Genomic DNA, 13,742 nt, shown 5'->3' with positions numbered 1-13,742 from the left:
CACGGTCACACCCGTCCAAAGTTCAAACCATTGAGATGGCATGACTGATATCATGCAATGGATTTACAGCAAAAAACGACGCAGGTCGGCTATCCCCATGAAACAAGCCAACCCCTACAGAAAATTCCATCACAAACATGTGGAGTTGTGCCGTCTTCGGAGCACGTCCCCGACAGTGTTGGTCTCACATGATAAGCTTGTCTTGGCGACTTTACGGTTCGGTCCCCAAATGCCCGGCAACGCTATCTAATTACCGATACTTACAATACAACATGGGTCTAAATCTCATGCGAGTCCCGGTCCGATGTCGTTTCAGCCCATTGATCCGGACGCTCGCTCGCAAGCTTCGGAGCCATCATCTTGATGCCTTAAGAGCAAACCAGTCCCCCCTCGAGTGTTTTTTGCACGTCAGTCCACAATCCAGCGTGGCAAGTTACAAGCAAAACTAGCAAGGTCCGAGTGCTGCTGTTGAGGCCGAGATAGCCATCGCGACAATGTCCTCCCCCGGCCCGGCGCTCAGCCAAGGCTTCGGCTACGGCATCATCCTCGGCGTCGGCTTCGCCTTTGCCATCTTCATGGTGGCGCTCACACACATACTGAAGCGGTTCAACAACGAGGTGCAGACGTCGGAAATGTTCAACACGGCGGGCCGGACCATGAAGTCGGGCCTGGTGGCGGCGGCGGTCGTGTCGTCGTGGACGTGGGCGGCGACGCTCCTCCAGTCGTCGGGCGTGTGCTACCGGTACGGCGTGTCCGGGCCGTTCTGGTACGCGTCCGGGGCGACGGTGCAGATCCTGCTCTTCGCGACGCTGGCCATCACGCTCAAGAAGCGGGCGCCCAACGCGCACACGTTCCTCGAGGCCATCAAGGCGCGGTACGGCCCCCCGGCGCACTTTACCTTCATCACGTTTGGGCTCATCACCAACGTGCTCGTGTCGCTGATGCTGATTGCCGGCGGCGCGGCCACCATCAACGCGCTGACGGGCGTGCACGCCGTGGCGGCCATCTTCATCATGCCCGTGCCCGTGGTGGCGTACACGTTTGTCGGCGGGCTCAAGGCCACCTTCATCACCGACTACATCCACGGCTTCGCGCTCTTCATCATCATCATCACCTTTGCGCTGACGGCCTACGCCACGTCGGACGTGCTGGGCAGCCCGGCCGCCGTGTACGACCTGCTCGTCGAGGCGGCGGCGCGGCACCCCGTCGCCGGCAACCAGGACGGCAGCTACCTGACGATGCGCTCGCAGGGCGGCGCCATCTTCTTCGTCATCAACATCGTTGGTAACTTCGGCACTGTCTTCCTCGACAACGGCTACTACAACAAGGCCATCGCCGCGCACCCCGTCCACGCGCTGCCGGGCTACATCATGGGCGGTCTGGCCTGGTTCGCCATCCCCTGGCTGACGGCCACGACGCTCGGCCTGTCCGCCCTCGCGCTCGAGTCGAGCCCGCGCTTCCCGACCTTTCCCAACCGCATGACCGAGGCCGAGGTCTCGGCCGGCCTGGCGCTGCCCTACGCCTCCGTCGCGCTGCTGGGCAAGGGCGGCGCCGCCGCGACCCTCATCATGGTCTTCCTGGCCGTCACCTCGTCCTTCAACTCGGAGCTCGTCGCCACCTCGTCCATCTTCACCTACGACATCTACCGCACCTACTTCCGCCCGGGCGCCAAGGGCAAGCACCTCATCTACATGTCGCACGTGTGCATGGTCGTCTACGCCGCCGTCATCTGCTGCATCTCCGTCGGCCTGTGGTACAACGGCATCTCCATGGGATACCTGTACCTGCTCATGGGCGTGCTCATCTCGGCCGCCGTCCTGCCCGCGACCCTGACGCTGCTCTGGCGCGGGCAGAACCGCTGGGCGGCCACGGCCTCGCCCATCCTCGGCACCGCCTGCGCCATTGTCGCCTGGCTGGTCACGGCTAAGAAGACGTGCGGCGCGCTCGACGTCACCTGCACCGGTTCCAACGATCCCATGCTGGCGGGCAACGTTACGGCCCTGCTGTCGCCCGTCGTCTTCATCCCCGTCCTGTGTCTGGTGTTTGGCCTGGACAAGTACGACTGGCAGTCCATGATGGATATCCGCCGCGCAGACGACCACGACATGCTCGAGAACGAGGGCCTGGACGCCGAGGCCCAAAGGGTCGCCGAGATGGCTGAGCAGGCAAACTTTGACCAGGAGCAGCGCAAGCTGGACCGTGCATTCAAGATTGCGTGCATCATAACCATTTCCATGTACGTCTATTACTATGAACTGAATCCTTTTTTTTTTCTTTCGGTGCAAGATTTTGCTAACATTTTCTTTCTTCTCCTTTCACAGGGCGCTTTCATTCCTGATCCTCTGGCCAATGCCCATGTACGGCTCGGGATACATCTTCTCCAAAAAGTTCTTTACAGGCTGGGTGACGGTGGGCATCATCTGGATCTTTTGCTCATTCATTGCTGTCGGGCTGTATCCCGCGTGGGAAAGCAGGGACACGCTCGTCAAGGTGGTGAGGCTGATCGTCACGGGCAAACGGCCACAGCCGGTTCTAGTGGCCGAGCAGGAAACATCTGCAGACTCGAGCGGGACCGCGACTCCCACCAAGTCTGGGTCCGTTTCCAAGACGGGATGAGGTGGGATTGTTTTGGGGGTTCGTGATGCTATTTATACCCATCTAGAGCTTGCGGATAACTATGATGCCAATGATTGGCTTGATTTGCGTATTGAAAACTTGCAATTTTGCCCGACTTTATATCGCCTAGTGATGCTGCGCCCGTGGTTCCCAGACAAATTCCCATGACGCGGTTTTTCGTTGCTATTTTGGCCACGTCCCTGTTCTCGAGTATTGTTGCTCCGAAGACGGCTCACTCCTCATCGGACGTTTGATGGAAACCGCCGACGTCTTCGGCATCCATGACGTTGTGGAGATGCTCCAACAGGTCGTGCGTGGCTTCCAACGTGCTTGGACCGTCAAGGAATATTAGTCTCGGTCTAGAGCGTGGTGCACATTGTTTGCGGCGTGACAATACATGGCGACCTACCTGATGAGGTTGGAAAGATCAACGAGACATCCATAGATTGTCGTCTGAAGGCTATCGAGATGGTGAATGGATCTCCGCAAGAAAGTGAGCTGCATCCTAAGCATGGCTAGCTCGTGTTCGCGTGCTTGCGCATCGGTGTTGCTGTCGTGATGAAAATTAGCTCACGGGATAACTCGCGGGAAGGCTGCTGTTTTTGAGGGGCGAGGGAGGAAGAGGGAGAGGACGAGGTGGTGTTGGGCGTACGTGGCTGGAATGAGATCTTGATGCATGATTTTTGTTAAATGGAACCGAATTTATATTTTATCTGATACAGGCAGTGATGATGAATGCGTATGGATGTTGAACCTGTTGAGAGAAGTGTGCGACTTGGCGGTGGAAGGAAGAAGAAGCAAGAGCAATTTTCACATTTTCAGGCTCTTAGTAGTGCAGCGCAATTGTCATGAATACTCAAGGCATTAATAGCTGAGGGTAGGCGTTTTTTTGAGCTTATGAAGCCATGTGAGCGGAATGTGAGTTGTGTCAATCTGCAATAGAATAAACGGGGTTTGGGACATTTTCAGGGTGTCGTGGCCAAGAATGCGACAAGAAACACTCCCATTCTTCTCTAGGAGAATTTCGAAAGCGAGCATGATTGGTAATACCTTTGTTAGCAAACAGCATGGACCACAACAGCAGACAACTATTCTGCGAATAGCCTCTTGTTGCGTAACAGTGTAGGATGAAACAGGAATCTCGACGGACAAGGTTCCGGGGCGACCTGCGTGCCAGAGTCAGGGGTTAGCTGTGGCAGCAGTTTTCGAGTCTGGGGCTGGGGAACCCCGATTGTGATTAGTGGTATGTATATAGTCATGATGCTGCCCAAGTTCTTGTAAAGTGTTTGGTCCGACTCAGGTCCTCTACGCACCACCCAGGCGCCTGAAGGTAAACCGGCGCCAGCTGAGGCTATATGAGGAAACTAAGTCCCGATAGTAATATCTGGATAGTATATTGCTCTGATATAGTCTAGTTCTAGCTCTATGGTGATGGAAGTAAGAAAGATAAAATAATTTCAAGTTTTTACTCAGGGGGTATCAATTGTCTCACCTGCTCCCCCAACTTCACAGAGTCATTTAGGAGGCATGAGGTAAGGTTTGTGACATGTCCTCTGTGTTGTTTGCTTGAAAAAGATCATTTTGACATAGCCCTGGCCCAATTCCCACCAATAAGTGATGCCACTACCGTGAACTCTACATCTCCCCCCATTTTCTGTCGACATACTGGCCACACGGGCAATTTGCCAGCGGATACATGGCGCAGAGCACTTGAATATCAGGTCTCCTTGAGAGCTTCCAGTCATGATTTGTTGCCTTGTCACTATCAGTGAGCGTGGTGATAATGGCGATACAGGTCGGGCTTGCTACGTGTACGCTTGGCGGGAGTGCTGTGCTCGACGAAATGAGCTCTGTGATGGTGGTTGCGGCCACGGCGATGACATTCCGAGGGATCACTGCTGCTTGCGTTTTTTGGTTTGTTCTGTTGTGTTATCGTGTGCTGTCAATAGTGTAGCTTATGAGCGTGCGACAGGCTACAGCGGGTGTGATACATCAGAGAATCGTTCCAAGATTCTGCAGCATCACACCATGAACTCCTCAACTGGAGCCGGCTGTCCTGACATTATTCTGCAGTCATGGGTGGCAGTATGCACGACACTGGCTATCCAAATCAGTAATTAGTTCATACATTGTGGCCCGGCGCTCTCTAAGCGCTGGCCTGCTACTTACTGGTGTGACAAATGACTTTGGAAAGACGCTCGGGCAAGAATACAATAATCTCATGCAGATTTCTACATGTGCTCCATGATCCACTCATCCTCAGCGAGCTCCTTGGCCGAGGCGCGCTTCGCGGGTTCCCACTGCAGCATTTTCCGCATCATAGCGAGGAACTTCTCTCGGCTTTCTCCCTCCAGACTCGTCTCTCTCATTTCGAGCGACGTGCTATTTGGACACGGAGCCTCTGCACGACACTCGCCTGTGGGACGAGCGGCATCTGGTGTCAGCCGCAAAGGATCATTTCATTGTCCAGCGTTCGCTTACCTTGTGCCGTAAAGAACTTGTGGCTTGATTTGCCTGCATCAAGAAGCGCCTTTGGAGGTGTCCCGAGCAACGCAACCATCTCGGCGAGGTGTGCCCGACTGCGGTATTTCTGATGCTGCGGATCAAGTCCAGTGAACAGGTGACCTCCTTCGAACAAATCCCAGATCTAAAATGACAGTACAGACCTGAGTCAGCTCAAATTCTGCATGTGCTCATGTCCTTTTAGATTCGTACCATACAAGCCGTATTCCAAATATCAATCTCGTAGGACCACGGTGCTTCCAAAACAACCTCGGGTGCTCTGTAGATGTCGGGCTGTACGTCCTCGAGATGTTCTACATGACCGCTAACGGCTGACCCAAAGTCACAAAGAACCGGTGCGCCCCAGCTCTTGGGCATCTGAAGCTCGCGTGACAGATACATGGCCCTGCCGTCCACGATTTTCCGCGGAGACGGGTCGGCCAGCTCTTGCTCCTCGAATGCCGTGAAGACCGAATCGTCCCCAATGCCAAACATGATATTATCGGCCTTGATGTCTACCCCATAACAATTCAGTACTATTCCCAAGGGGCAAATTATATAAACTACGCCCAAGGCGGGTTATGCTCGGCCCAGTTCCCCCAACACGCACCTGTGTGTATTATTTGACATTCTGTGTGCAGAAAATCCAAGGCAAGAAATACACGGCGGAGGATAAAGGCCAGCACTGGCGCTGGTAGCCTTTCCACCGGGTTACGGCGCAAGAAAGTCAAAGTGCTCTCCCAGAGCGGCGGGTGCACCAAGCACCGGTGGCTGCCGTCTGGTCCGCAAACATCGAAAGAGTCCAGGAGCTCCCTGACGGCACTGCGACCAGAATGGTTTGATGATGATGCAGAGATACGCTTGTATATGGAGAGTTCGCGATCCAACTGCTCACCCATGGACTGAGAATGTATGAAGAGCTTGAGGGCTACATGCCGACGTCGACTGTCATGTTAATTAGTAGGAGGAACAGGCCAAGAGAGCTGAGCAGGTACGAGAGCATCTCACGGTAGGTCGCGAGCCAGCCAGACGGTTGAGCTGGCTCCAAAGCCCAGCTTGCCAACAATCTGATAGCGACTTTTGAGGACCTCGCCGATGCGAACTGGATAGTAACGGGATGCGAGGTAGTCGGGAAAAAGCTCCTCCTCAATCTTTTCATGCAGTGGAATTGACGTCAAGTTTGGGTTGGAGAAAGTAAGTGGCTTCCAAGCCCGGCCAGGCCAAGGCAATCGCCGAAGAATGGATGCCATAAGAAGCGGCCATGAGGTAGGCTGACGAGTGATTGGTGCTGGTTGAATGGGAGGACGAAGCCGCACGTGTCCCAGCATTGAAGCTCCAAGCTCGCGAGCAAGACCCCTGCCGCCGCTTAGGTCCGAGGTGAGGCTCGCTGAGCGGCGGGTCATTAGCGCCCGAGCTGGTGTGGCTAGAGGCGGTAGTAGTGCCATGTGCAGCTTCGCGCTTCAATGTTCCCATTTATTATACCATGCCCTGGAACGGTGGATACAAGTCAAAAGACCTTTGATTGATTGAATCTGCAAAAAGAGGCTAGGAGGCCCCAAAATGTTTGTCTCGCCAGTGTGTAACGAAACCGTGCGGTGCTGTGTACGTCCCATGCTGGCGACGGTGTTGGGTCATATCTCATCATTCTCACTCAGTTGTTGCTATAGAAAAAGACGCAGATACGGAGTACAACTCCTGTGATCCTGTCGGCGTTATACTCAATGCAAAGAAGAAAGAAAAAACCACCCTCAATAAAAATTAAACGCGTTACTTGGGTTCACTTAATCCACCAACACACGTTGAAATTACACAAAATGTGTAAAAAAAAAAAGACCAACTTGCTCCCTACTGGAATCGAACCAGTGATCTTATCATTACTAGTGATACGCTTTACCACTAAGCCAAGGGAGCATTTGCTGTTGTTGATGATGCGGGGTGTTATTACGGATCATCAAGGTGGCACTTCATGTGGATTAATCGGGCCTTGGCTTCTTCAGCCAGCCCTTTTCTAACCTCCTGCCAAGTCTTCAAGTTGACGTTAGCAATAGTAGGCTGCTTTTGTCAACCCCTTCTCAATTTCCAATTGTCCAACACTGAATGCCGCAAAGCCGGGGAACTGCACGCAAGATTGAACAGCTCCATTGCAACGTCACGCCCACCAGACCAGTCACTACTCACATCTTCACAGGTCGTTACAGTCGTGTTGATGGACTGGTGTACGCCCCATGTGCGAGCTGACACTGCCGTCTCGTGAACCACCATTCCAGTTTGCCACAACAGGTAACCTCAAAGTCCAAGTCTGATTTGGCGGGAAGCAAGTTCCTCGCCAAAGGCGCCACGCACACCAGGACACTGCCGACATACGGGCATTGATCAGCCGTTCGTGACATGGCGAATCCGATGGTTGCTTTGTGAGGCACTTGTTGCTCCTGTCCTAACCAGTCCAGTCTGACCTGCCCCACACTTGCTCGCGAGCCGTCGTGGTACTGGAAAAGCAAGCCCGTAACAACGCCGTCAAAACTGCACGTCTTGATCAAGTCGAGGTTCTCAAGAGGCGCAAACGTATAAAAATAGCTCTTGACTGACGTTATCGCCGGGTAGCACGATTCAGGCGCCGGTTTGCGCAAGTTACGTGTCTCATTGGCTTCTTCTGGTCCTGGAGTCAGAGCCAGTTCGCGTATTCCCGCCGCGTCGTCGATGAAGAGGTAATCCCTTTGCCTTCGAAGTTTTGCCACACGGGAATACGTGTACGCTTGACCTGGCGTTGGATGATGTCCTAATACATGTACGCGGCCGGCTGTCGTCACCACGATTGAATCAACTATATTTCGGCGATACAGGTAGCAATCACGACGCCACAGCTCGGCGAGGAGCTCGCCGCGACTGATTGGAATGTGCAGCCATGCAGTGGCGTCGTCCCCCATGTTGGCGTAGCAAGACACCTCGTCCACGGCCGTGTGCCTGGCGATGCGAAGCGCTCGGCGGGCAGGGTTCCATGCCACCGAGTAGCCCGTCGTGCCCGTGTCGTTAATCGTAAGACGGTTGTATCTAGCTGGCCCCGACGATGGGTATAGAGAATATCGCATCAGCCCTGGTCGATAAAACGGGGCCGACCACAATGGGAGTTGGAATTCCCATGCTGGTCGGTCCGCAAGTTGCGAATTTTGAGTCCCTATGGCGGTTAGTGCATTGGCAACTTGATAAAGAGGAGCAAAGGAGCAGATAACATTACATCAAAGTCAAAATGAGGCCTGCATCCCTTACCGAGCGAAAGGGTTTGCCGCCAGTCCCAAGGGCAGCTTTCGATTTCCAGAGTTTCCTTTAAGCAAGCGAATACTACCTTCTTCACGCCCAGACGACCACGTGCAATGTACATGACGTCAACTATCGACATCATCTCGGTATTGTATACAAGTTCCTCTGCCGGTTCGTTGTTCAGAGCGGACACGTACGTTTCACCATGCAGCGTCACGTAGCTCGCCCATATGCACGACGAGGTTCTCACTTGGCCACTCGAAGCTTCAGTCATGTTCTCTTCAGCTTGCAAAGTCCACCGGGCTAAATCGAGCGTCGAGGCGCCAGTGCGTGCCAATTGGCGCTTAAGGAGGCAACGAGGCAGAATCTTTCGTCTTCTTCATGATACCGGCCAGCCAGTCCTTAGGCAGGCCGCAGGAGCCTGCCACCCCTAACCATGCGTAGGTATCGTGTCAAACTGTCAATCTCACATGAGTGCTTACCAGCCTCCATGATAAGTACGTATAAAAAAGTCTGGCTCTTGATTGCGAATATGTCTTCCTGTCACACGGAAGAGGGACCTGTGCAAAGGTATCGGCCACAAAGGTTACACAACCACCAAGGAAGATATCACGAGAGCCCGGAACCGGACCATAAGCGAGGGCTGCCTCAGGCACTAGCCCTCGCCAACTTCTTGTCAACTGGTATTTATAGAGACCTCTAGTCCCTTAAGGCCTTCTGGAAAAACAAGAACAGTTAATACCTCAAAGTCAATCATTGAATTGATATTTGAACACACATTCCAAGCCCAGTTACCCTGCCTTGTCATACTTCTTCATTCAGAATCAACTACAAAATATCCGATTTCTTAACAACAAAATATCCTCAACTTTAATCTCTTAAAATCATAACCATGGACTTGGACAGTCGTTTCGGCGAAAAAATCAAGCGCTGCGAGGAGGCTACGGGATATGTATTTGTTAAAAAGGAACTCTGCGCCGAGGCCCTGAACGCGTCCGCAGACGGCACGGCGTGCTACTACGGCCATACCTTGAAGCAACTTCGGAAAAATGACCGCCTCGCAGTATACGGTGACACTGTCGCGGATAGTGTCCTGTGCCACCGTTGGTACAAGCAAGGGCACGAGAAAGGTACAGTCTCCAACCCGCCGATACCATCCGCCCGCAGCTGTATTTCTAACAAGTCTCGAAGGAGTCTGGGACTCTATGCGTAAAGAGGCTTTTTCTAATAAGAATCTCGCTGAACGTGGGTTTGCCAATCAGCTAGATGTTTGCATCATTAGAAATGGAGGCACAGTCTGCGTCTCCGACAAAATGATGGCGACCGCCGTGGAAGCGATTCTCGGCGCGGTCCATCTAGACGGTGGCCTTGATGCCCTGACCACAGTCATGGGGAACCTTGGCATCATCGTCCCCCTGCGCGAATAGGTAAGGTGCAATCCTCCCTACAGTTTTCTGATGTACACTTCCGCTGCCATCTACTTACGTCGACGTGTATAGGTCCATGCCGCGAAGCTACCCCAGGTTACTCGGTGCCGAAGCATGAAGTGATCCTTGCGGAAAGTGAGGTGTGCGCCTGAGCTTAGTTCGTCTTGAAGACTCAAGCGTCGCTGGTTTTGCGGATGATTTATTTTCAGAACAGCATGTCTTTTTGGCGGTTGGGCGTAGGTGGATTCTGGTCATAGCCGCAAGGGGTACTTTTTGAGACGACGGCGAGGAACTTTGGGTGGTTTGGTGGTGTCGGGACTACCGTGTCCTCGAAGTGTGCCTGCGTTTCGAGACTCTAAGAGAGATAGCTTCTAACAGATTCTTTTTTGTCAACCCAGGGAGTCGAAAACTAACGGCGAGACACCATCGAGGGCTGTGGGAGTAAAGATCACGGCGGCTCTGAGGCAAGCGCTGTGCTATTAGGCCATCATAAGGCCATCATAGTCATTCTTGTTGAAGTAGGAAGCAGTCTGGTAGCTGGGTATATGTAGGTTTTTAGTCCAATTAGGCAACTAGACAACTGGTAGCCTAGTACTGGTTTTTCCCTACTAGAGGTCTCGTAGCAGAAGTTGGAGTTATATGGAGTAATAGCCTATTAGGATAAATCAATGAATACATATTATATGTCAACGCTCTTTACTACATCTTGTATGCATCTTTTTCAACTACTTACTTCCACGCCATGGGTAGAACCCACAAAGAATGACCGCGAAAAGACAGCACCAGGGTATGACATGATATGCACGCTTATAACACCTCGTCCGGCTCCCAGGCCAATTCCCTCGTCTCACTCTCCGCCACCTTCCTGTCCACAAAAGCCTCCATAGCGGCCCTGGCCTTCTCATCAAGCAGCTCCAGCCTCTCCATCCAAGCATCTCCAGGCCCGGAAGCGCCTTCACCCCTCCCAAAAAACCGCGGGTCCAACTTCTCCCAAAAGACGCCGTCAAAGGCAAAATTCCTCCGAGCCGCATAGACTGTCCAGAAGTCACCGCTCGCCCAGCTCTCGCGCATCTTGCCAGAAAGCCGCTGCTCCTCGAGCAGCTGCCCAGCGGCAATGGAGGCGTCTTCACAGTCGCCCATGGCCTTTAAGAACGTGGTGAGGCGGCGCTCGTATTGCTGTACCCAGTCATCTAGGCCCTTTTCCCAGTACTCTGGCTGTTCGATGAGCAGCCACCAGGGAGGAGCAAAGGTGAATTCGCTGGGGGCCGCGTACGAAAACTCCCAGTCAATCACGGCGACAATTTGTAAGTTGGCGTCGAGGAGTATGTTGGATGGCCGGAGGTCGTCGCACCAGAACTTGAATGGTCCTTTGTCGTAGCGGTCTGACACAAGTTTCCTTTCATAAGCGAGCTTCTGGAAGAGCTGTCTCGCTGTATATTTGCGCTGACAGTCGGCCCTGGACTCGATTGCATCGTTTCTTTGGTTCGCTAGATGGTCAACGTGGAGATTTGCAAGGGCTTGGAAGTACTCCGATGAGGTCTTGAATGTGGACGTGGGTAGTTTTGCTCGTGGGAACGTTCCTGTCCTGACCAACTCGTTCATGGGCATTGATAGCGGGCGCCGCGTCACCTCCCATGACCGTTCGTGCGTCTCTTCTAGCGCTCCGATTAAAGGAAGCTCCAACTTGGACAGCTGAAGGAGGATACTTGCGACCTGGCGATAGAGCATTTCGAGCTTCGCTTCGTCAATGTTGGGGTACAGAACGGGCGGTATATCAAGCGTGAGTCCCGGCGTGTTGAGGGCCGCCGTCATATTCATTTCGTGGTTGATGTAGTCCATGATTATGAATGGCCCTATGCCGAGGGGACTCTCTTCTCTCGTCCCCCAGTGGAGGATAAAAGGAACGGGAATGGCGGTGTGGTCCTGGATGTAGCGTATCGTGGCGACTTCATTTCGAATCTTCTCCTCGGGGAACATTGTCCTGCCTGGCTTCGCGAACCGTATCACGGCCGAGCCGCCGTCTGATTAGGTTAAGCGAAATAGGGCGTTGAATGCGCCCGCTTTGAGAGGGCCGATTTCTTGAGGGACGCCCTGGCGGTGCTTGGCGACAAAGTTGCCAATGGCTAGCATGGTCGGAGTCGTCAAGAGACTCTCGCGCCATTCTCTCTCGATGCGGTCGCTTTCTTCCCACGCGACATCGTCGCCTTGCATCCACATGGTGCTATTCGACGTAGAGCCGGAACGTGGAGGGAATGGATAAGGGACCAAGTGACTCTTCTCCTCCCATGCTGCTGCCTGGGGCTATGCACGTCACATACCCTTGCCATAGCCAACTGAGCAATCTAGGCGCCGTTGCCACTTGGTTGGTTGGTTGGTCGACCGTCACCTGCAACTCAACCTGCGCATTGTAGTAGTTAAATGTTGGTACTAATTTCGATTCATGCTTGTTACCTGTTTGTATATCTCGCTTCAGTACAGCAATAACATGGGGAATACGACGATTGATAATCTAGCGCCGCTGTGTAGCGTCAAGTATCTGTAATATCGCGACAAGGCTTGTAGAGGGCTTGGAATCAATAGCTTAATTCATCTAACAACAGTCTTTGGTGTCAAAGGTCCTTGGTCTTCTCAAGGCCTAGAGGGACCAAAGAGTTCTATAAATACAAAAAGTCGGTGAGTGCCTCGGCTCTAGTCCCGCGATCGTAGCCCTCGTGTAGCCGTGTGACAAATGTTTCCAACAACAGCACAAGTCGAAAGCTATTCCACCAAGTCGCTCACGTCATCACTCGGTTCCTTGTACGATCCTTCCTCGGGTCGAGCTCCTCGTGTCGTTTCTTCGATAATGTTGGACTTGTCAATGCCGTCAACCATGTCTTCCTCTGCGAATTATTAGCTACGGTTCAAATTATTTTCGTAGATACTAGGCGGATCGACATACGCAGTTCCGGGTTGTTGTGGACCGTCTCATCAATGTCCTCTTCGGCGACATCCGTCGGCAGGGGCTTGACATCCTTGACATTGGAAGTGACGGGCTCGTCGTTGAGAAAATTACCGTCGTCTGCGTTGGGAGCCATATTGTAAGTGAATGGGTACAGTGAGTTTTGTCCAAAGAGTCAGTGTTTGTGAGGTTTTATTATCAACCTGATTTGTGCAACCGCTCTTGGAGTTGTTCAATCTGCATAACTGCTGGATGTTGAGGAGCTTATATACACGTTCTGCAATTGCCTTGAGCCATATTACCGTTGTGCATCGGTAGCAAATCTATGCTTTGTAGCAGGCAATACCGATTAAACGAGTCGATCGCGATAAGACTCTATGACGAACTACATCACCCCAGGGAAATAGATCGATCGACATACAACCTTCCAGCTTTGGACTTGCACAGGGCGCCAACTTTTACGTCGTTGAGGGAAAACCTATGGTTAGTAATTAGATTTTGCCTTTCTTCTGCCCGTTGATCGTTCCCCGTTCCCCGGTGACGCGGTGCATGTCTTAACGGCGGGTCATATCGAGCTAGTGGAAAGACTAAATCCGGAGATCGGGATGGGAGTGGTGACGAATTGAAAACGGGGCGGCGATCGAGATGTCTGACTGCCGCTACGTCCGCTCTCTACATGCACCGAGCTTAGAAGTCCGGTTGTAAAATATTTCTCTGTAGCCTGTCAATTTTCCTGACGTGGACTGTAGTGCCCTACATGTAGGAATAAGCGCCCACACGTCCATAGCAAAATCGCAGGTCAGATGCCTTGACTGTAAGACAGCGGCTCACTACTACAAAGTGTAGAGCAAGACATGAAGGAGCAATAAGCCTTGCACTCAAACGCAAAACTGGCCGAGGACTGTATTATAGTTGGTGCTTGAATTTATCATTTCTCTTCAACTTTGAGTAATCAAGATGCGGAATCGTCAGCTCAGATTTGGCTCGCCGCTGTACAGATGCGG

The 13,742-nt window shown here is 52.8% G+C and overlaps 7 protein-coding genes across 7 annotated transcripts; 2 read left to right on the top strand and 5 right to left on the bottom strand.

Moving 5' to 3' along the window:
* Positions 1–494: 494 nt before the first annotated feature.
* On the top strand, positions 495–2,616 carry MAA_00859 (active urea transporter; the record flags this gene model as incomplete). Its single annotated transcript, XM_007818857.1, has 2 exons — positions 495–2,236; positions 2,322–2,616. 2 exons carry the CDS (start codon positions 495–497, stop codon positions 2,614–2,616), a joined length of 2,037 nt encoding a protein of 678 aa, XP_007817048.1.
* A 2,231-nt stretch (positions 2,617–4,847) lies between these two features.
* MAA_00860 (serine threonine protein kinase, CMGC group) lies at positions 4,848–6,563 on the bottom strand (the record flags this gene model as incomplete). The annotated part of the gene is made up of 5 exons (XM_007818858.2): positions 4,848–5,032; positions 5,098–5,263; positions 5,332–5,633; positions 5,729–6,063; positions 6,127–6,563. The coding sequence occupies 5 exons, from the start codon at positions 6,561–6,563 to the stop codon at positions 4,848–4,850; spliced, it is 1,425 nt and encodes a 474-aa protein (XP_007817049.2).
* Positions 6,564–7,310: 747 nt separating this feature from the next.
* MAA_00861 (uncharacterized protein) lies at positions 7,311–8,647 on the bottom strand (the record flags this gene model as incomplete). The annotated part of the gene is made up of 2 exons (XM_007818859.1): positions 7,311–8,290; positions 8,383–8,647. 2 exons carry the CDS (start codon positions 8,645–8,647, stop codon positions 7,311–7,313), a joined length of 1,245 nt encoding a protein of 414 aa, XP_007817050.1.
* A 618-nt stretch (positions 8,648–9,265) lies between these two features.
* On the top strand, positions 9,266–9,800 carry MAA_00862 (Ribonuclease III; the record flags this gene model as incomplete). Its single annotated transcript, XM_007818860.2, has 2 exons — positions 9,266–9,503; positions 9,565–9,800. 2 exons carry the CDS (start codon positions 9,266–9,268, stop codon positions 9,798–9,800), a joined length of 474 nt encoding a protein of 157 aa, XP_007817051.2.
* An 807-nt stretch (positions 9,801–10,607) lies between these two features.
* Positions 10,608–11,777, bottom strand: MAA_11389 (pep1-1; the record flags this gene model as incomplete). Its single annotated transcript, XM_011413383.1, has 1 exon — positions 10,608–11,777. The coding sequence occupies one exon, from the start codon at positions 11,775–11,777 to the stop codon at positions 10,608–10,610; it is 1,170 nt and encodes a 389-aa protein (XP_011411685.1).
* Positions 11,778–11,825: 48 nt separating this feature from the next.
* On the bottom strand, positions 11,826–12,017 carry MAA_11388 (Protein kinase-like protein; the record flags this gene model as incomplete). The annotated part of the gene is made up of 1 exon (XM_011413382.1): positions 11,826–12,017. The coding sequence occupies one exon, from the start codon at positions 12,015–12,017 to the stop codon at positions 11,826–11,828; it is 192 nt and encodes a 63-aa protein (XP_011411684.1).
* Positions 12,018–12,557: 540 nt separating this feature from the next.
* On the bottom strand, positions 12,558–12,874 carry MAA_00863 (Protein kinase-like protein; the record flags this gene model as incomplete). Its single annotated transcript, XM_007818861.2, has 2 exons — positions 12,558–12,679; positions 12,739–12,874. 2 exons carry the CDS (start codon positions 12,872–12,874, stop codon positions 12,558–12,560), a joined length of 258 nt encoding a protein of 85 aa, XP_007817052.2.
* Between the last annotated feature and the right edge of the window lie 868 nt (positions 12,875–13,742).

The sequence above is a fragment of the Metarhizium robertsii genome, assembly GCF_000187425.2.
Source record: "Metarhizium robertsii ARSEF 23 chromosome Unknown MAA_Scf_7, whole genome shotgun sequence".
Classification (NCBI taxonomy): Eukaryota; Fungi; Ascomycota; class Sordariomycetes; order Hypocreales; family Clavicipitaceae; genus Metarhizium; species Metarhizium robertsii.
This window is presented reverse-complemented; position numbering and strand designations above follow the sequence as displayed.